General features: G+C 25.9%; 1 protein-coding gene across 3 annotated transcripts; it reads left to right on the top strand.

The window, feature by feature from the left end:
- The first annotated feature begins 871 nt into the window (after positions 1-871).
- On the top strand, positions 872-24,722 carry LOC128953972 (RIMS-binding protein 2-like). 3 transcript variants are annotated; one of them, XM_054299521.1, is made up of 14 exons: positions 872-917; positions 3,981-4,706; positions 6,514-7,317; positions 9,853-9,960; positions 13,759-13,946; positions 14,362-14,443; positions 14,549-14,842; positions 15,247-15,423; positions 16,492-16,655; positions 18,230-18,331; positions 19,254-19,901; positions 20,005-20,262; positions 21,733-22,056; positions 23,688-24,722. In XM_054299521.1, the coding sequence occupies exons 1-14, from the start codon at positions 899-901 to the stop codon at positions 24,654-24,656; spliced, it is 4,863 nt and encodes a 1,620-aa protein (XP_054155496.1). In that variant the 5' UTR covers positions 872-898; the 3' UTR covers positions 24,657-24,722. The 3 variants fall into 3 exon arrangements, with proteins under 3 accessions (XP_054155496.1, XP_054155498.1, XP_054155497.1); XM_054299523.1 differs by having other exon boundaries at positions 21,733-22,072; positions 23,688-24,242; XM_054299522.1 differs by lacking the exon at positions 18,230-18,331.
- Positions 24,723-25,376: the final 654 nt, after the last annotated feature.

The raw sequence follows: 25,376 nt of genomic DNA, 5'->3' as shown, positions 1-25,376 counted from the left end.
TGTCGGAGCATTTGTGTGGATATGTATTGACCCGACTATGCTTCGCGATTCTTGTCTCGAAAAAAATATTATATTTACATGTAATGAGCAGTTATATCGTACTATACACTAAAACACATACTGTACATACATACATACACACAGTCATACATAACATACCATACTATACCCATTGATATACAATGAGCCATCATAAAAATTATTAACTATATATGTATATATATATATAAATATAACTATTTATTTATATATATATATTTTTAAATAAATATATATTATAGAATTGTGTATAAATTGTTTATCATTAATAATAATAATAATAATTTTTATCAATGAAATTCAGTAGTTTTATGTGTGTATGTGTGYGTAACTGATCAACAATCACAATGAAATCAAATGAAATAACAATTATTTCTATTATTAATAAAAATATTATTAATATTTTTTAACTATTGATGTGTTTGCTAAATGCTAGTACACAGTATGTGTTCGTGTGTTTATTTAAAGTGTATTTGAAAATAATATTTAAATAATTATAATAATAATAATAAATAAAATCTATACACAAGAATATTCTACAAGAATATATACATATTCTAGAAATTTACTAAATATATAATAATAATACATATGATATTATTTACTGATATAATAAAACTTAAGTATAGTGTATAGTAAAAAACTTGTATTTTAAAAAATTAGGATATATATATAAATAATTAATTAATTAATTTCTACATTATACTACACCACAAGTATGCTTGTTTATTTTTGTTTACGTGTATCATAAAAATATATATTAACAAAACAAAAAATCACTACAAAACATCACCCACCATTATCATTATCAACTAGGTGAAAAAATAATAAAATTATTTATTTGATTTGGACTCGTTTAATGGACAATATCTCACTTGGTAAGTATTTTTTTGTAAAAAAATTTATTATTATTATTAGTGGTTAGTAATATTAATATAATATTTATTTATAATCAACAATATTATAAAAATATTATATGCTGTATAATTTATTGGAACTTTTAATTAATTTCTATTAATAGAAATTGTTTTATTTATATTTATAAAAATATGTATTTTAATAATATTTTATTACATAAATATTATTGCTTATATACAGTAAATATTTTTCATTTTTTAAATGCAACCTAATAGTTATAATAAATGTTATTTTATTTTTATTAACATTATTTTTTATAAACAAAATACAATAGCAATAATAATAATATTGTTATTATAACTAAATAGATTATTGCAATTAAATTATAATTAAATATTAATAATACAATATTTTTATATACTATAATAATAGTATTTATAATTAGTAATAATATATAAATTACAACTTATATTATTATTAAAACTATTTTTTAATACACATTAATAAAATTAAAAATAAAATATTGTAGAAAATTATTGAGTCAAAATATATTTGAATAAGATAATCAGCAACTAATGATTTATATTATATATATTTATAATTTATATTAAAGGTTTATTAGATTATTTAATAAAAAATACAAATAATTGTCAATAAATCAATTACTAATTATATACTGTGTATTATGTTATTTTAAATATACTAATATAAGAGTATGATTTAAAGCAAAATAAAAATTTTAGTTATTATTTTTTTTGTTATTATTATTATCTAATTTTAATATACTATTGAAATAAAAATGTAATTGCTTTACGAAAATGTAGAAAAATACGGATATAAATTATAAACTAAATCAATATTTAGCTAAACAATTGCTTACTTGAAATTGAAATTTCGTGTGTGTGCATCAAAAAAATAAAAATAAAATAATAATAAGATTTTTATTGTAAAATATAAAATTATATATATGTTGTAGTAAGGCTAACTTATTTTTTAAAAATAATTATAATAAAATAAAATTGTATCAAATATTCAATAATTTATTTAATTATATTAAACATAAAAATTTTAAAGAATAAAAATTTTTATATACTATATACTAAATATATATGATTTGATTTAATGTTTTATATTTAAAAATTAATTAAATTTATTTAAATATTGAAGTTATACATTGTGTATTGATTTATTTTTGGACTAAAAGTTGCATTATATATAATACTATATATATAAATATTAATATATAGTTTAGTATAGTATATACACTGTATATTATACAGTATAGTACTCTACAATATAATACTAAAATTTTCAGTTAATAACTATGGCTTATTTTTTTCTAGTATACAATGTATATATAATATTTACAAAATAAATTTTTTTGCTTATATAACAATTTTTTCTCTCTAACAAAATTTTATTATTAATTTTGACTATGAAATAAATAAAAAATAGTTATTAGGCTGAAATAATTTTCAAATATATTAGCTTATTAATTTTTTTATAAAACAAAAATATTTATATTTATTATGCAATCTAATTACCATATTTACTATTTTTTCGTAATAAATAAAACTTAATATTATTATTAATATGATATTATATTATAATAATTTTCTTAATGTATGAATATTATCTTTTCTTATATGTTTTCTTTATATTAAATAAAAAAACCAATGAATTATCATTTTAATTCAAAAAGACATTAAATATGTCATATTAATGTTGAATATATATATAGATTAAATGCCTTTAAAAAATTATAATTTTTTGATTAATTAATGTTTGTATTAAAGTTAGTGTTGTTGTTGTTTAAAAAAAAAATAATTTATTACTTAAATACACATATACATACACACACACACACACACACACACACACACACACACACACACACACACACACACACACACACACACACACACACACACACACACACACACACACACACACACACACACACACACACACATACACACACACACACACACATACATACATACATACACACATACATACATACATACATACATACATACATACATACATACATACATACATACATACATACATACATACATACATACATACATACATACATACATACATACATACATACATACATACACACACATACACACAAATTCAATTGAAAGTTCAGTCAATTATTAAATATGATTGTAATTTATTATTATTAGTTTATATTTAAAACCAAAACAAACATTAATAATGTGATAGTAAATCAATATTTATTTTTCCATTATTATTACGGTGTGCTTATGATTTGTGAATAACACATGAGCACAATACTAATTAAGTAGGGTTGTATTAATACAATTTATAATACACTTAAGTTATATACAGTACACACAAAAACATACCGAAAAACACCAAAACTTTACAATGTATTGATAGTATACCGTATGAAATGTTTTTCAGATAATTTACTGTATTGATGATAGTTAATATTCAAATCAATTTTTTTATTGTTGATTATATAATTTATTTTATAAATTATTCAAAAAAAAATCCTAAATATACATTGAAATATGGAAAAATTGATTTTACTAATGTATTTTACGTAAATTAATTTTTGTTGTTGATATTATCATCATATTTAATATATTTTATCAATTGTATTTATATATATGGTATACTGGTACAACCTTAAAATAATTAAATAGCATAATTAGCATTTAATAATTATTTAGATTTAACCATTCAAAAACTATTTAAATATCAATTGCACACATATACATATATATATATATATATATATAATTATTCCGTATATAAACATATGCATACATGATATATCATACGGTATATTGCTTAGTGTTTACACATACAGTACTTATACATATACACGCCAATGATTATTTTAATATAATCATTAATGTTGTATAAATTTATTGCTTGAATTTATCTATTAATATAATTTTTATATAATATAAAATATATATAGAAAAATAAAATAAAATTCTAATGAAAACTCAGTCATATTATATATAAATCAATGACCTTTCTGTTTGTGTCATACCGTTCCCACCCTTTCCCCCCCTATGAAACCACAACATGTTTAGAGCCTTCAAAGCATTCATCCAAAGATTTGGACACATTATTAGCCAAATTAGAGAATGACAACAAACTGTTGGCTGAGCTCGACTGCAAACTTAAGACTAAGACCACCACCGCAGCCAACAATACCTACAGCGCCGGTAGTATTATCGAACTGCCAGACAGTGGTGTCGAGTCGTTGGACAACACCACTTCTATTAACGTCGGCGCCATTAGCGGCGGTCATTCAATATCGACGTCGATGCCTTCATTGACATCCGCTTACTTATATCAGACGCCATCGTTAACCGATTCGGGTATCGGCACCGGCAGTCAGGGATCGAAAAGTTCTACACAGACAGTCAAATCGGGTTTGTCTGGATCTGCACTGTTGGCGCAGAACGGAAATAAATCGTTGTCCACATCGCAACATATGGTCAACCATTTGCTCGACGACGACCTGGACATGATGGACATGGAGCTGATGCACGATACCGACTATTTGGACAGTCTAGTCCGCGACAGTAGTAGTAATAGCCGACTGAAGCTGATGAGCTCAGCGGACCGTTTGCTTGACGATAATGACCTACTATTGCTGAGCAGTACCGCCGGCCGTCACAGTAGCAGTCATTTGCGGCATAGGCTAACAAAAATGCATTCAAAAACCACTGACGCCATTACGCCTTATCATTTGCACACATCGTCGTACGAACCACTTATCAAACATACCGGAGCTTTGATCGACAATAAAAGTAAGACTATATATAAATTATATATATATATATATATAGCATACATATATATTCTACAAGGAATATACTAAATGTGTAGCATTTGTACAACATTTATGAAATTATTTTACATTAGTTTGTTTGTGTTGTTTGATTAACCTATCAGGTTCTGTACGACCTGATAAATTTCTTGTAGGCATTATCTAACTATACTGTATATATATATACAGTACAGACAGGCAAAGTAGGGAAGTTATGAATATAATTATTTATTTCATATATACAGTATAAGTAAATATTATGCATACAAAAATTTTATTTTAAATAATTATAATAAAAGTTAAAACAAAAATTATTACTATTATTACTATTATTACTATTATTACTATTATTACTATTATTACTATTATTACTATTATTACTATTATTACTATTATTACTATTATTACTATTATTACTATTATTACTATTATTACTATTATTACTATTATTACTATTATTACTATTATTACTATTATTACTATTATTACTATTATTACTATTATTACTATTATTACTATTATTACTATTATTACTATTATTACTATTATTACTATTATTACTATTATTACTATTATTACTATTATTACTATTATTACTATTATTACTATTATTACTATTATTACTATTATTACTATTATTACTATTATTACTATTATTACTATTATTACTATTATTACTATTATTACTATTATTACTATTATTACTATTATTCTTATATTTAAATCAATCAAATCAATCATCAATATTTAATATTTTTATCTAAATTTTTTAAACATTTTATTTTATATTAATATTAACATTAAATATAATATTAACTTTATTTATCATATGACATTAGTATCTTTGTTTTGTTTATATATGTTATTTATATAAAATTTTTGCATGTATATATTAATCCTTTTATCTGTATATATGTACTTAAGTAAATATATTTTAATCCCCTAGTTTTGCCAGTCTGTAATATACAGTAATATATAAAGTATTTAATTGAAATAGTGAATGTAAATGTATGTATGTTTTTGGGGTATTAAATAGGATAAGCAATTGGGTAACAGAAAACAAAAATCTGATTCTAAATCAATAATAATTATATTATAACTAAACTAAAGAATATTCTGGTGAATAACATGTATAGTAAGTGATTATAGATTACTATAGAGTACTGTGTGTTTTGATGTGTGGGCACTTAAATATACCAGTTTACCTAATACACTATGTTATCCCACTCACCATTTACAGTATACATATATACTGTATAATATATTTATCTTTTTAGTAACCAATGCTCTAGGTTATTTAATAAATATGATGCTTGGAATATATTTGCTTGCTTATAATAATAATAATAATAATAATATTATTATATTTGAGAATAATTCAATCTCAACGATGTCTAATATTACATCAGGTGTATTATAATTGTCATGAATATACAATATACCTGTAATACAGTAAAAAATTATAGATATAGATATATATTAATATTAATAAATATAATAATATAAAAATAATATTATTGATTATTATGATTTATCCAATATGTATGTAATTAATAAATATATAATTTTACATTTTATCATTGATAACAATTTTCAGCTTCTAGTTAGTTTAATTTATTTCCTATAGTAAATTAGTTTTAATAATAATTACAATAAAAACTATAATAACTATGATAATTACTTTTTAAAAATAAATAATTATTAACAAACAAACAAACAAATAATAATAATAGTTAACTAAATTTATATATAAAATATAATATAAATATTAAAAAATAATTTCACAGCGCCTTCACTCTCCACGCGACACGATTTGGACAAACTGATGGCCAAACTGGATCAGGACAACAAAATATTGGCCGAACTGGACCGCAAACTACGCAACGTAACCAGCAGTGGCCTCATTGACTCGGCAATGGCCGCACACTATTATCCCATGTCTTCGTCGTTGCCTTCGCTAAACACGGCGTCATCGGCAGCACTGTTCCGCTCATCCATGCAGCCAATGGACAGACCAGCTATTGGCGGACCAATTATGGGAACGTCGGCCCTGTTGGCCGGCTTACAGGCCAAATCATTGGCTAGCGTGCCACAGTCGGCGACCGTACCTACGATTGCCGCCGGCGCGGCGGCGCACAACGGCCACCAATTTTTGCATACATCGCATACACCGTTTCACCAGCCCGTCGATGAACTAAAACTGGCCGAAGACATTGTGGACAGCATTGAAATACCGAACCGGGGCCGCTGTAAGGTCTATATTGCCCGTTACAGTTATGATCCGTATAAACAATCGCCAAACGACAACCCAGAACAGGAACTACAGCTATTGGCCGGCGATTTTGTATTGATCTTCGGCAACGTAGACGAAGACGGTTTCTATTTTGGCGAATGTCTGGACGGCCGACGCGGTCTAATACCGTCCAACTTTGTTGAAAAGCTTACCGGCGAAGATCTGTTCGAATTTCAGGCCAGTGTACTATACGGCCGCGACTCCGAGTCCGATACGGCCAGCTATCCGCCAGAGTTTTACGACGCCATACTCAATGATCAGATGTGTCACTCGAACTTCCAGCACCTGTTGGCGCCCGGTATGTCTGTCTATGAGCTGAAAAGCTAACTGTTTTTTATTATTATTTTTAAACTCATTGATCCATTATACTGTACAGTAGCTATTGATATTTTTTTTTATATTTAGTTTTTATTTATTTTTCAATTATTTTTTTCTTATAGTATTGTTGTTATTATTTTTCCAGTTAATATAGTTTTGAGTTGTGTGTGTGTGTGTGTGTGTGTGTACAGTAAATATTTGATTGAAAATATGATATATATGTACTGTATAATTTATATATTCTATAAAAATCAATGACACTTTGTGTGTCTTTGTGTTTATTTGTTTGTGACAATAGTTTTTTAGTTTTCTCTATAAATAATCTACTGGTATATGACTGATATGATATATCAATAGTATATATGATATCTATTCTATATATATATTCTCAAACATAACTATAGGAATATTTTGCTAATAACTTTTTGTATGAATATTCTGGAATTTACTGTTTATTTGCAATGAAAGCACTTATGTTTTTGGAAGAGAGAGAGAGAGAGAGAGAGAGAGAGTATTAATAGACTGGCGTCATATTTATGACACATCCAATATAATATATGAGAAGCTGACGACAAAATGTGAAATGAAATTTTTCTCTCCCATTATATTGTTTTATATATATTATATTATGTATTATATAATATTATAGCTTAAATATAAATGTTATGACAAATTGCTTGCATAGATAGACAACCTTATTGAAAGAGCTTTACACTTAAATATGATAATAACAAACACATTATAACAACACAAACTATAGTAATACTAGTACTACTAATACTAAAACTATGTTTGGTATTCACAACCAAATTGATTGTGTAATAGATAATTGATTGTAATTATTTAAAAATAATTTGTTTACAATTTGTGTATCAAACAATTTCATTAGTTGCAGAATAATTTGATATCATTGTACTGTATTATATATAATAAATATTTATATTGTATATACATACATATTATATATACAGTATATATTCTTTATAAAAATAGTATTTTAACAAAAAATATATATTTTCTCATTATTACACACACATACACAAAACATATACACACACACACTTACACACACATACATACATACACAATATTTTTAATGTAAAATAAATTAATATTCTATATAAATATATAAATTTAGATTCATAATAACAATAATATATATACGATATATTAATATACTGTAAAAATCTTAGTCAATTATCAAAATTGTCATCAAAATATATTATACAAGTTCAGTATATTATATTTTATTACAATAATATTCATGTGATAACTTACATATACTGTATAACATTATAGTACATGTCCACCAACACAATATTTGAATTAATAGGAAAAGCAAAATGTGGGTGTTTTAAGTAAATAGTTAGTGGGATTTAAGTTATTATATAAATATATTATATATAATAAATATATATATATATAATAAAAATATATATACAATATTATAAAAATACATTTTTAATAAAAAATATTTCAATCTCTATTGACTAATCCTATTGATCATTATTTTCTAAATTTTATATAAAAGTTTAATACAAAACTAAACTATAAATAAATATTAAAAAATTATATAAATATAATCTAAATTAATGTAAAATTTTTTAGACATTATACTAGAATAAATTGAGCAATATATATTATTTTTATTTAATTATAATTTAACCAATGAAAATAAAAAAGTAAATAACTATAAAAAATAATAAATATTACATTCTACAATATAACTGTATATATGTGTAATTAAATTATTTATACAAATAAATTAATATATAAATATATAATCATGAAATAATAGAAATAGAAATTTTTTTACTATTACTGGTATATATATGTGTGTGTGTAATTATATATTAAAATAGTTAGTAATATTATCGGTTCAATTTTAATCAAGATAAAAGGCAATGTTTTAAGCTCACAAAAAATTATTTATTTAATAGGATTTTTTATATTTTTTTATTTGATTTTTGCTTTATATATATCAAAGTTATACAGTATATACATTATTTTTTTATAATCATTATATATTATAGTAAAACATATATTTATGTGTGTCTGAGTCTATGTTTTTGGTTTTAAATATAATATAAACATTAAATATCATAACCTATATATATATATATATATATATATATATATATATATATATATATATATATATATATATATAGTATATAAACTGATTTAAACGACAAATGAGATTGAGATTAATCTGATTATGTAAACGACTGTTACGTTTAAATTAGTAATGATTTAAATTTTCTCTCAAACATTAAATACCAGATATTAATTAATATTATATTAAATTAATCCTAATACTAAAATTATAAATATGCATTAGTTTTTATTAATCATTTTTCTGTATAAATATTAAAATTTATTTTTGATTTTTAAAAAAAATATTTATTATGAAATTTTTTTCTAATAAATATAAATCGAAATAATAGTGAATTTGTAAAAAAAAGAATATTTAGTTAAAATAATTATAAAATATTTTTTAAAATTTATTTTTCAGATGACTTCCACCGTATCAACGATTACATTGATTTGGAGGACATCACCGAAATAGATGAAGACGTATCTGATTTGGAAAGGGCTGAAGATCTAACTGCAAAGAGCACCGGTATGTACTGTATTACATGTGTACAGTAGTTAAAAACAAATATACTGTATATAAATTATATAATCAATTGTATTGATAAAATGTCAATGTTCTCAAATGGGATGCATTATGAAAGAAAAATCAACAATTTTTGATATTATTGTTGAATATCGTATATAAAATTATTTGCAAAATAGGCGGAACTAGATTTTTGGGAATAACTTCTCTATGGATTGAAATTTAAAAAAATATTTTATATGCAACTATGATTTTCTGGGAATAATAAATTGGTTTTAGCTTCTTTGTATGTATAATGGCACTGGCATGCTAGCACCGGGATGTTAATTTTAATAAATTTTATATTTAAAATAGAACAAATCATCTGTACATTGTAATTAGCTAGCTCATTTAGCTTTAAAATTATTCATAATTTTTAATTTTATGATAATTTATGACTATTATCCCATAATTTATAAATTTAATACCAATAGCTAATAAAAATTTGTATGAAAAAACAATTTATGTGTGAATATCTTTATAACTAAATGAGCTAGCTAGTTATAATATACAGATGATTTGTTCTATTTTAAATATAAAATTTATTAAAATTAACAAAAATATAAAATACCTTGACACTTTTATTTTATGGGATTTTGAAATTTTCATTTTTACTGAAAAAAGTTATTTTTACGAAAACTAATTAATATTTTAAACACAAGTGTCAACTCATTTTAAAAGATGTATAATTTGTTTTTTTTTAATTTTCCAATCTCTTATATTTTATAACATCCCGGTGCTAACATACTAGTGCCAGTATACATACAAAATAGAAATACCAATGTATTCTTCCCAGAAAACTATAGTTGCATATTAAATATTTATTTATTTTTTTTAAATTCCTATCCAGAGAGGTTATTCCCAAAAAAAATAGTTCCACCTATTTTGTAAGTGATTTTATATATAAATAAAATAAATCTTAAATAAATCCCCAAAATAAGCTTTCGATACATTTTTTTTATCGGTATTATTATTATTATTTTAGTATTGAAAAAGTTGTTGTTGTTGTCGGTGTTGTGTATGTGTAAACAAAAATCTAATACAATGAAAAAATATGAGTAAAATTCAATTTGATTTTTTTGCTTGTTTTAAATAAATGGATAAAACATATCGAAAAAAGATAGAAAAAAAAGTTTTGGTTTTCCTAGAAAATTGTATTATTTTTTTTATCTATATCTACAACATATATACAGTATATATATATATATATATATATATATATATATATATATATATATATATATATATATATATATATACGATATATAACTATTGGTTTGGTTTTTTATTAAACCAACCATTGAGCTTACAGTTTCACAACAATTTTCTCATACCGTTCCTCTACAGTATATATATCTCTCTTATCTAGACGTTTAGCAATTTTATTTATATTTATTTTTTATATTATATGTATGTATGTATGTACTCCAACTCCCACTTTATTTATTCATTTATGTACAGTTAAATTGTGTGTATGTATGTGTGTGTGTGTATGTGTTTGCGTACTTAAACTTTAATAATATATAAGTTGATGTATCAAGTGATTAAAATAAAAACTTGATATTTAATTTATTTTAATAGGAAAAAAACTAATATATATTATATATATATATATGTGATTATTTTCAAAAAACAACAACAACTAGACGTGTATGTGACTGATGTATTGGATTACAGATTTTTATTGTTGTTGTTGTTGTTGTTATGTTTGTATAGAAAAATAAAAATGATAGACAAAAAAAATTCTGACACATTATTTAGACATTTTTGTTGTTGTATGTGATTTTAGTATTTATATTTATCCCGACACAACTAATATAAATGTAAATTGAAAAATAACATTAATTTCATAGAAAAATACACACATTTACGTCAATGAGTTATATATATATATACTGTATTTATATATATTATGTTAATAAAGGATATTACAGTACATTTAAACAAATATGCAAAATATGTTACGTAATGACACATTGTTTGCTAAATACGATAAATATATTTATCTCAGTATAAATAAATGTGCTATATAATTTTTTGTGTGAATATTTATACATATATATATATATATATATAGTTTTATATCATATACAGTATATACTGTACATTATTAGCATAAATATGAATGAAATTTGAATATATATAAAAAATAAAATAAAATATTAATACCATAAATAGCTAAATAATATAATAATAATGCCGAAAACTAGTAGCCATAATAATAGTGGCATTAAAATAATAATAATAATAAATACTTATACTATTGTCTAACATAAAAATTCTGTAATATTCTGTGTCAACACAATTATAATGTTTAGTAATATTCTGTATATATATGTTGACAATATGTACAATAGTTTTGGTTTCTATAAAGTTCAGTATACTTATGATATATAAAAATTATATATATATATATTGTGTATATAAAGTTATAGTAGTTATAGTAAACATTTTATATAAACTACTTAATGCTATTACAATCAAACAATACAAACTAACTTAACAGCTTTAACCAAATAACAAATGATAATTTATAGACTATAATAATAATAATAATAATAATAATATAAATTATATATGACGTTTATTATTATTATTTGTTGTTGGTTTGTATTGTTGTGTATTTTGTACCCGAGTATTATCTTAAATATTTAAACATATATAAGTTTATTAATATATATGATGATACAATATAAATTTGTCAATTCTAAGTGTTATTTAAACTTTTATATATTAAATTTGTAGGACTATTATAAATTAAATTTTTTTCTACTCAATATTATCTAAATATTTAAGTACAATTGATTTTTGTTGTTGTAAAATAACTTATATATAATATATAATTTATATGCTGTATATCCTCTCATGAGATTATAGTATGAAAACACATACATAATTTTAAATAATTAATAGACAGACAGACAAACTATGTTTTATAATATTTCTCTCTAATTCAATAATCAGATATATATTATATAAAGAGTCTGTGTCTGTAGTATTAACTTTAGTAATACAATTGGATTTTACAATAAAAAAATTGATTTAATTTATAAAATAAAAAAAATTATACATATATCTATATATTCAAATAACCTTGAACCTTTTCTATATATGTACAGTACTATACAAAATAAAATAAAAACCATAAGTCTAAACTAATAAAATATTTAATATATTAACGTTATCTAAAATTCTGTATTGAAAAAAATATTATTCGTAAAATAGCTTAACATTTATTTATTTTTTTAATTTGAAAGTCAATGTCGGACTTAAAATAAATCAATTTAGTATTTATTATTAATTTTTATCAATAAAATTTACATTCTCTCTCTCTCTCTCTCTCTCTCTCTCACATATATATATCGTTATTTTAATTACTATTGGGAATTATATATGTGTTTTATTCTATAAACTTTTCAAAATCTCTAAATATTTTACAATAATTTTTTATCAAGAAAATAAATTATATATATAAAGTTAAACTTATAATAAATTTATAAATATAATATGCTATTAAAAAATTATTAATATTCAGAGTCATATTATTGAATTATTATTAAATGTTAAAAAATATTTAACACTATTGAGAGAAAACTAAAATTAGTCAATAATTTATTATCAATTAAAATATAATTCTCTGTAATTGAATCATAAAAAATTTGAAGATATATAATATTTCACACACACACACATAAATATAATAAATCTATTGATTTTTCAATTAATCTAACTGTCCATTATTATTATTATTTGTTTTTCCAGTGGCACCGCCACAGCGTCTACTACTTGAGCGCCAGTTGCATAAGAGTGTCCTAATTGGTTGGCTTCATCCGGAGTGTCCCAAGAGTTTCATCGAGTCCTTCCAGATCTATGTCGATGGTGTACTCAAAGCAACGATTCCCAGCGGTGACAGAACTAAAGCATTGGTAGAGGGCGTCGACTCTTCAATGGTTAGTATGGATCTGTCAGTCAGTGTGTGTGTGTGTGTGTGTGTGTGTGTGTGTGTGTGTGTGTGTGTGTGTGTGTGTGTGTGTGTGTGTGTGTGTGTGTGTGTGTGTGTGTGTGTGTGTGTGTGTCAATGACAGTGTTGATTAAGCGTCACTATCAGAGATAGAGATAACTACTAAAAAATAAAATACTTTATAAACTATTAGATATAATATATCATTAAAGTTATGATTAATTGTTTGATTCATTTTTATGGATTTTTTTGTGTTGTTGTTGCTATTATATTGCTTGAAATGTGTGTGTGTTTTGCACTTTCTAATCAAACTAACTAACCATATGTTTTTTCCACAATATCCCATCACCTCCTCCTCAAAATCATGTCATCCCATTTTTCTGGACAACAACAACAACCAATAGCCTCATAGGATAAGCGTGCGAGCAATGGACAGGGGTGGACGGCAATCAAAAGACCCGGCATGTACTGTAGTTATAGGCAAAAGTATGTAAACTATACAGTATAATAATAATACTAATAAATAATACAAATAAAAAACATAACTGATCCGATAACTACCGTTTCTTTCATTATACCGTATGTATATAGGCATACCGTTTGCGCCCTGTTGTGTAAAGGCATCGAACATAACATCGGATACGGCTATCATATCATGGTTACCGTGTAATTCAAACTTCTATCACGTAGTGGCCGTCAACAGTGTTGAGGTGCGTACAGTACGGCCGTCGGTCTACAAGCACCTGATTACTGGTCTGGCGGCCAATACGATGTATCGGGTGTCAGTACGTGCCAAACCCGGCAAACTGTTATGCAGTGATGAGAAGAATCCGAAAAAACTGGAAATGCTCACAACGTTTGTCGACTTTAGGACGTTACCAAAAAGTAGGACTGAGTCCCACTAGTTGTTTGTTTGACAAAAGTTTATTTAGCTAATAGTTAACTTTATACACATAAAACTTTGCTAATATACTAACATAAAATATTATTAATAGTAAAGTTTTTAAATTTTAATAATCTTTTATAGATTAGTTGTTATATTATTTAATAAAAAAAAATATTTTTAATTATCAATGTAGAGTTAAATTATAATTATTTATCATACAAGTAGAATAATAATAATTATTATTATAATATACAATTATTATATAAAAAATATCATTATTAGTTAATTTATATTTACTTTAGTATAATATCAAATAGAAAATATTTTAAATATTTATCCCAAAATTTAATATAATTTAATAATCATTCAAATGATCTGTTTGTTTGTTGTAACCAATGATTAGGTCTTCCCGATCCACCAGTTGATGTTCAGATAGAGTCCGGTCCTCAAGAGGGAACACTACTGGTTACGTGGCTTCCCGTCACACTTAACCAGTTCGGCACATCAAACAACTGTCCGGTAACCGGATATGCCGTGTTTGCCGGCCATAAAAAGCTTTCGGAAATTGATAGTCCAACTGGTATTGTGTTATTGTCACTAATATTTATTTTATACTAAATAATAATAACAATAACAATAATAATTGCTTTTTTATGTTATTTTTTATTTTATTTATTCATTTTGTTGGTTGATTTTTGTGGTGATGGTGTGTCTACTGTAGATGAGCTAACATAACATATTTGAGAAAAGAGATTGAATGGGAAGGGATAGGGGAGAGAGACATAGACAGAGAGGATATGTATTAATGATTGGAAGGAAGGATAGGGATATAGTTTATTATTGATGTTATTATACTTCTTAGAAAATGTATAGATATTGTCATAATAAAGACTATTGCAATAATAATTGGAGAATAGTTAGGGCGGAGTCGATATGTTGGCACTATTGGGTATATATCTCTATCAGCTCTCTCTCTCTCTCTCTCTCTCTCTCTCTCTCTCTCTCTCTCTCACACACACACACACACACACACACACACTCACTCACTCTCTTAACAATCAGTATAAAAATGTTAGTTTTGTCATTAGTTTTAGTTATATTATTGATAGATAGATATTATTTGCCAATTTATATACTGTTCTGTATATACGGTACACACAAATTATATTTTTCTATCAATTGTGTTACAATTTCAATGGATAACAATTAACATATAAATACATACTGTATATTGTATGTACAGTAAAATAAAGTTGTTTTAGTTGTTTAGATTTTTTTGTGTTGCTTTTATTGTCTATATATATATATACACACACACCAAATATTCTGGGTTAATGATTAAATAATAATCAACAACAACAACAAAATTACCACAGATATAGACATTAAATTAGTTAATCAACTATTTTATACAGTGTATATTATTAGTTAGTTAGTTAATAGTAATTATTATTATCACTGTATAATAATTATATAGATGATACTAAAAGTAAATCACAATTTTGTTTAAAATGTATTTAGTACTATATTAGTAATACAGTATTTATTTTGTGTAAAAATATATATTAGTTTGATTGATAATTATTTATATATTTTGTAATAATAATAATAATTTGTTTTAATATCTATAATATAATTAAAAAAAAAGGTGATCACGCGCTCCTGGAGATAGCCTTGTTGGAGCACTTGCACAAAAAGGCGGTCACCGTTAGGACAAAGTCTGGTGAGAACCTGTCCCAGGACTCTATGCCCTGTCAGATACCGGACGAGTTACTCAAGTGTCCTCCCATGCAATTGCACTCCAATAGAAAGGTATGTCCTATTTTTTTTAAAAAAATAATTAAACTTAATTATTACCATTTTAGTGGTAAATTTAAAAAAAAAAATTAGTAACCTTACTTAAGAAAACTAATCGTTTTTTAACTAAAAATTTTAGATCTAAAATCTATAGATATACTATACTATAGATAATTATAAAAATATTATTATTAATAATAGTATAAATATTTAGTTACAGCTATTATTATTAAATTGTATAAATATTTTAGTGAAATGTATTATATGAGAGAAAATATTGTACAAAACAAAAAAAATATAATATAAAAATTGTTTCGAAAATAATTTTATAAATTTTTTATATTCCAAACTTTACACAACTTTACTTGAGTAAAAAATTGTTTTTTTTGGTAAATTAATTATATTTAAAAATCGTTTGCGGTATACATATAATAATTAGCTTAAATTTGAAATTTATGCTAAAAATAACTTATAACTACAAGAAAATTAGATGACATTTACTTTAATATAAGCACTACATTAATATTAAATATAATTTATATTAAATTATATATATTTGTATTACTATTTGACATTTTTGTGGGCAAAATAATATTCACTTATCTGAAAACATTGCTAATGTAATTAAATAAATGCAATATATTTGTAAATATATAAATTTATGCTTTAGTTATTTAACTTAAACCAGAATATATGAAAATTATACATATTTAGCAAATAATATATATATATATAAATATTTAAAAATATTTAATGAATAAAATTAATTATTAGTATTTACAATAAAACATGTTAATTAGATTTAGATGTCACAATTGACTTTTAACTAGATGAATTATATTAATAATTTGTAAATTTACATGATAATTATTATTATAATTAATATAACATAAAAATATTTGAATTATATTTATATAATAATAATACAGTAATAATTTCAGTTAAATATCATATGTTAGTCAAATATTTTTTATTATATGTCAATAACACATTGATAATAAAGTATTTATTTGCATATTTTACCATATTTTAGTTACATTTGCGATGATATAATATTAAAAAATAATTTAGTGATCTTTAAATAAAATAAAAATTTTGAAATTGTTTATGCATATTTAACCTAATCAAATAATATTATCTATACATAATAGTGTGCATCTTGCATTATTTTGCATATTTTTATTGTTATATATAAAATTATATACAATAAATTTAAATATATTATAGTATTAAAAGATTTTGATATATATATATTTAAAAAAAAATCATTATTGCATTTAAATTTGTTATTTAAAAAAAAATAATAATAAATTATAATATTAATTGTTGTTGTAGTTAATGAATAAAACAAACAAATATGATATGTATTATAACTAGTGATCTGTTGTTTTATAGTTTATTGTTTTTTGTTGTTGTTTTTTTTACATTGAATTTGTTGACTAAATAATAATTATAATAATAATAATAGACTAGACATCTGAAATGGCAACAATACCGATTGATGATGATATTTTTTAATTAATTACCCGAAACCTCCACCCCATCCACCCCTCCTCCCACTCCTCCACAAAAAAAAATCATTGAAACAGACGCATCATTCGGACTCAGAGTCAGATACAGAGTTTACGCAACTGATGCAGAGCGTAGTCAGACGATCACAAGCATTTGATCCAATGAATCACAATCATCAGGTAGTAGTAGTAGTAGTAGTTATAGTATTATATGTATTGGTGATCATCTTTAAAATTAAAATCAAAAATTGTGGTGTCGTGTCCTAATTGTATTGTTATCGTACTGTACTGTACTGTACTGTGTATATAAATTTATATACCTGTCCTCTGTTTGTCTGTGTCTTGAATTTTTGTGTCTGTATTTTATTATTAGTTTGTTTGATGCTATCATACATGTGCCTCATAAATGATAAGCTTTTTTCTTTCTCTCTAACTGTACCTATATTTTTAATGTAATGATTATGCTGTATTTAATACTATTTAATATACTGTACAGTATATTTGATATTATATATATAACTTATATTTATAATATTATATATATACTTTTATACAGTATTATATTTTATTATTACACACACACACACACCCTAACTATTGATATTATTGATAAAATTATTTTATACCTGTATTTATATTACCAAATTGTGTCGTGTAATTGTTATATTAATCTATTGATATTATTATTTCTATAACATACATATGTGTGTGTATATATATATACCTAAATATATATATATATTAATTTTGATATTTTGATACCTGTTCATGGTGATTTGTCATACCCTGACCATATATTAACAAACTGTGCTTGTATAAACAATTATGCATTAAACTAATTAAAGTATTTAATCTAAAATAATATAATACTAAACCATAATCACTTAATAACACATACAATATATAACTAACTTAATTATATTTTTTTAAGTTTATTACACGAAAATTACATGAAAACAAATTTTAATACAATATTCACTGCATATAAATGTTTTTCAATTATAATTATTATTTAATTAACAAAATTAATTATAATTACAAACATTTCTTTTTAAATGACTAACCAAAACATTGATGATTATCTTCATATATATATTGAAAGATGGCTTACGACGCGCACCGAACAAACAAACTGATGGCCGGCACCGGTCGGCCATTGCAGCGAACAAGTGCTACAAACCGTGCCCTTCAGCAGCAGCAGCGTCACCATCATCTGCAGCAACAGCAACAACAGCTACTGCAACAACAGAGTCACCATCATATGTCATCGCATCCACAAACACATCACATTACGGGTCAGGCCATCGGTGGTGGTAGTCATCATCCGCATCACACACACCACGGCATGAGCGACGGTCTTGGCGGCGACGGCCGTATGACAATACCGGCCATCGAGATTACAAAAGACACGCCCAGCGAGAGTATCAATCCTATTGAAAGCTATTCGGAGGAAGAGTTTGACGCCTCGATGCGCAGGACAGCTGGCGGCAGGATTGTCGGCGGCGGTCCGTACGGCGCCTCTCCAGTGCCACCACAACGAACACGTGCTATTAGTGATTACGAGAGATCCCATTTTGGTCCCTCCGATCACCCAAATCGTAGACTAGTTTCCAGCGCTCAGATGCAGCGCGATAGGGAGCGAGGCATCCGATGGTTCGTCGCTCTCTTCGACTACGACCCGCTCACTATGTCTCCCAATCCCGACGCCGCCGAAGAGGAGCTACCCTTCCAAGAGGGACAGCTTATCAAAGTAACTCTTGATTATTATTATTATTATTATTATTATTAGACAAACCAACAACAAAATTGGGTTTTTTCTTTAACCAATAAAAAACATATATTCTTGTAATCAGATTTTTGGTGATAAAGACGCCGACGGCTTCTACAGAGGCGAAGCCAACGGACGGATAGGATTTGTGCCGTGCAATATGGTGTCTGAAGCGCAATACGACAACGAAACCGATATGAGACTCAGACAGCATCAGCAGATGGCTGGCCCAGGCGGCAGTGCCGGCCCTGCTGGTGATCCCTGGTCTCACCTTAATGTCAGAAAAATGGTCGCCCTCTACGACTACGATCCGCAAGAATTATCGCCAAACGTGGACGCAGAGGTCAGTGATGTGCCAATAATGTTATATTATTGTTGTTGTTGATGATAATGATGATCATGTTATCAGATCACTTGTCTGAGATGTTAACTTATCCAAACCCTAACCCATATTTATATTTGATATTTTCATCACTAACCCATCTCCCCTCTACCTAACCGCCTCCCTATCCTCTCCATCAGCAATGTTATTGGAATGCAATATGAAATTCTAGAAAATAGTAGAGAAAAAAATATTTGTGTAATTAATTATGTATTGCAAATATCTAGAGTGGGATCTATGAAAAAATAATTATTATATTTAGTGATTATCCCACTATAGATATACTATAGTATGTATGGCTTTTTATATAAAAAAAATTAGTGATTGTCCAGTAAAACAATATTGTAGTGATTGCTGTCTATATTTACTGTATTTTATATAAATCATAATTCAAAAGTCACAATAATTTATTTTTTTTCTAAATGTCAAATGTTAGTAGTGATTGTTATAATTCAGTAGCTATTAGTTATTTAATTGTTAATAGTGTCGTAAATAGTTATTATTGTTATTATTTTTGTAATAATAATAATAGTGTCGATTTAATGCATTTTTATCACTAAATGTTATTTCAATTGTTTAGTAAATTAATATTGGTATTAGTATATACTGTTTATATAACTACTAGTTGTGTTTGGATTTATAGTAAAATAATCATATATCCCTGTATATATATTTTTTAATTCTTTTTATATATATATAGTGTAGTTTCCCATTATAGAAAAACTATATGTCTTATTATTATGATATGTTAAATTAGCTAGTTAAATTTATTAATTAAATATTACTAGAATTTTGTCATTTATATGAATTAACTTACATAACTTTCTATCAATTTCTAATAATATAAAATATTTTTTTTATAGTTAATAATTAATTAAAATTTTATTTTAAATTATATGATACGATATATATAAACTTTATATATGAAATATATTTTTATAAGTAAACAAAATTAAAATATTGAATTCAGATTTGGACCGCTTTTACTGAACAAACAAACAAATTATCAAATTTTGTTGATAATCTCTATCATTGTGTGATAATCTCTGGGAATTAATAATTTTTTCTCGAAATTTTCCAGAATTTTACTAATATTTTTTATTTTAGTTTAATAAATAAACCACAATTTGTTTTCCTACTATTATTATTATTACTACTTCTACTTCTACTACTCCCCCAAATTGCAATCTCAATATATATATATGTTTAATGGACACACCATCCGATCCAAACAAACAACACTACGATACCACATACACACCACAACTTGATGTTTGTCTCAAAAAAATAAATAAACAAAAAAACCAAAACAAACAGATCAAAAAAAATCAAATCCATACCTAAATCTCCAACTATGTGTGCCTTTCTATACAAATAATGATTTTGTTTATTTAAAAAAAAGTATATAACTTAACTACCAAACCTGTATAGATGGAACTGGCCTTCAATACCGGTGATATTGTCTATGTCTACGGAGACATGGATGAGGACGGCTTCTATATGGGCGATGTCAACGGTGTCCGGGGACTCGTTCCCTCAAATTTTCTATCGGAAGTACCGTCTGGAGGCGGCGGCGGACCCACTGGTGGTACGGGTCCTTCTCAAATGGGACCAGTAGGAATGCAAGGTGCACCAGGCCTAGTAGGACCATCCGGCACGGTTGGTAATATTGGTGCGCCAGCACCTATCGGGACCAGTACAGCGGTCACGGCAGCATCGGCAGCAACAGCTCCGGGCGATCCCAATGCTCGTCATGTGAGTCGCTTTAAAGGTGGGGAGTGGAGCACAAGGATGTCTAATCAAACCACATCACAGTCATTGTTCATATGATTTTTTGTTGTGTTTTTTATTTTTATTGTTAGTTTTTGTTTGTTTGTATGTTTATAAATATATGTTTGTTGTTAATTAAATATCCGTTTAATTAATACAAACATTTTTAGAGAAATCCATTGAATAACTTATATCAAATACCAAAAAAAAAAATTGTTTTAACAAAATACAAATTCATGGCATGACTTGTGTTGGCCTATGTTTTATATCATATATAAGTTATATCTATGTGAGTGTGGGTGTGTTTTGATGGTCCCTATACACACACACACACACTCGACTAGGAACGGGTCCCAAACATACCAGTGTCTCCAAAAAAATGCATGAGTTATATCCAACCACATAAATCACAGGTAATCTAAATTATATATAATTTTTATCTAACTAACACACACACATTGATATATTGAATTTAATATTAATAGTGTTTTTAGCTAATTGATGTTTTATCAAATTATTACCAAAATATTTATATGTTAAAATTGAATAATAAAAAACAACCAAATTTAATTGATATTTAAAAATAATAATAAATGTAAAAAATTGTAGTTTAGCTTATTGTATTAATAGATATAAAAAATTTAATACATTTTAACTTTATTAGAAATAGCAAATTGTTTTTAAAAGGTTTAGTCAATAATTTTTTTCAGTTCATTAGTTTTATTAGTACTAGAAAAATAAAAATAATAATTGTTTTATTTCAAATTTCAAGGAATAATAATAATAATAATAATTTGATAATCTCTCTGAAAATGATAATAATAATAACTAACGGATCCTAAAATTTTTATAAAAAAATAATAAATCAATCAATTAATTAATTTGTTGGGACTCAGAAAATTATTTCACAATATGTGGCTACAAAACTACCAGTGCTATAATACACACAAACATAAACTAATTATTGTATTTTTTAAATATCAAGATCTCATCCAAAACTCATCATCAAAAAGCGCCTCCAAATCTGAATCACATATTTTATTATTATTATTATTATTTATATTATTTTTTTAGTTAATGCAATTTATTTGTCAATCAATTATTAAATAGAAATAATTAATTGTTTTTAATTTAATTATTAGTATTGTCGTTGTTATTATGATTATTATTATTACTTATAACACACACACATATCCTATGCTCTGCTCTCCATCCCTAACCTCTCTCTCTCTCTCTCTCTCTCTCTCTCTCTCTCTYTCTTCTTTCTTTCTTTCTTTCTTTTTCTCTTTCTTTCACAATACCCTTAATTTGTATTAATTTGATTAAATAAAACTTTTCCTATAATTAATTAAGATAAAATCATTCAATTCACTCAAATTAAATCACTATCCCATTGTGTTTAACTCAATTTATGTGTTAGTTTTTTCTTTAAATTGATTTATTGTCTCAATTATTATCATTTTGTTGTTGTTGTAATTGTGTTATAACTTCCCCTCTATTTTATTTAGTATAAATAAAGCAAAAAAAGTGCCGATAAAAATAGCTAAATAATGATAACTAATAATAAATTTTAAATTTTTATTTATTTGTTTATACAACCGTACCGATAATTACAGGGCAGACACCCGTCCCAACTGGTGGGGGGCCAATCAATGTTGGGTCAAAGAGGCGACCTTCACATGATGGTCGGACAGCAACCGGTGCACCCCATGTCGGGTCCCCATATGCCGGGCCAGCAGCAGCCGGGAGTGGGATATCCCGGCGACACTCGACGGACTGCCGGAGCTATGGGCCAACCATATATGGGTCCACAGGGCCAACTAATATACCCATCGGGCCAGCAGCAGGGCAGCGGCCAATACCCGTACACCCAGCAGTCGGGCCATCCAATGTCGGGCCAGCAACAGGGATACAACCAACAGCAGCACTACCAGCAACAGCAACAACAGGCGGGCCAGCAAATGCTCGGCCGGGGTATGAGACAACAGGTACCCCCACAGGGACCAATGGGGGCAATGGGTCCAATGGGCCCGCACGGTATGCAATCGGCGGGCAGCCATCACCAGCAGGGCTACAACGCAATGTTTCCAACCGGCGGAGTAACAATGCCTGGCAATAAACAACGGCCAACCAGTCTGGACTTGCACAGTGCCACCAATAACCCCCGGCTCAATCAGCCCAACCTACAAAACCAATCGCAACAACAACAACAGCAAACGGGAAGCGGAATGTTAGGCTCGCTGTTTGCCAGCGGCAAGAAAATACTCGAAGAAGCGACCACACCGTTGGGCGCCAGAGGACCGCTCGCACATCCCAACCAAAGTCACGCACCTATGGGCCATCATCCCCTAACCGGTCAGGCAGGGTATGACCAGTACGGACCAAATGCCGGACCCCTTCACCATCAACAACAGCAACAACAACAACTTCATCAACAGCAGCAGCATATGTACGGCCAAACTGGTGGTCAGCCAATGATGGCCACCGGCCAGGGAATGCCTGGTCAGGGTATGCCTGGCCAGGGTATGCCCGGCCAACAGGGAGGCACCATATTGAACACCATGAAAAACATATTCAAATTATGAGTTTCTCATATTAGATGCCATTTCATTATATTAATTAATTATTAAACAATAATACTGATAATAATAATAATAATAATATTGATATAAAAATTTTATTAATTCACACGAGTTGTTTGATATGATATACACAGTTGTCTATCATTTAGCTCTTATCTATCAATCGTTTTTTCTAATTTATATTATATTATCAAATAGTTTTTAAATGAGTGTCACTTAACTATTATTACTGTTGTTATTATTAAAATATTTTTTAAAAATTATATAAATATATATATTTTTGTGTGTGCCTTAAATCTTCTTATATTATATATCTAACTTTTTTGAGAGAAAAAAAACTAACAAATTAATATTGATTAATTAATTAATTAAATTTATTCAAATTATTAATAAGGGCTCCTTTATTTGTGACAAATTATAGTGTTATATATAAATTATATAAAACTATTTGCAATATTGTTGTTATTATTATTATTATTATTAATATTGATAATGATAATACTAACCATTTATTACCACAGTATGACAATAATGATAATAAATACATATATAATAATAATAATAGTGATTGATATATTGATAACTAAAGTATTTAATTAATTAAATATCGATTTTTAAAAAATAAATAATAAGAATATTTTAGAGATTATAGGAATTATTTAAATAAAATGATAAATAAATTAAAATCAATGACCATATCGTCAGTCAGTCTATCATTTAATC

Source organism: Oppia nitens, unplaced genomic scaffold (genome assembly GCF_028296485.1).
Source record: "Oppia nitens isolate AA-2021 unplaced genomic scaffold, nextdenovo-longstitch-racon4-pilon3 scaffold24_pilon_pilon_pilon, whole genome shotgun sequence".
Classification (NCBI taxonomy): Eukaryota; Metazoa; Arthropoda; class Arachnida; order Sarcoptiformes; family Oppiidae; genus Oppia; species Oppia nitens.
The sequence above is the reverse complement of the archived record's forward strand: the minus strand, read 5'-3'. Positions and strand labels throughout refer to the sequence as shown.

Excerpts from the sequence above, each read along its gene's own strand:
- LOC128953972 (XM_054299521.1), top strand. Across the intron at positions 9,961-13,758 it reads TCTAACTGCAAAGAGCACCG|TGGCACCGCCACAGCGTCTA; the intron begins GTATGTACTGTA and ends TTGTTTTTCCAG. Across the intron at positions 13,947-14,361 it reads AGGGCGTCGACTCTTCAATG|CCTCATAGGATAAGCGTGCG; the intron begins GTTAGTATGGAT and ends AACAACCAATAG.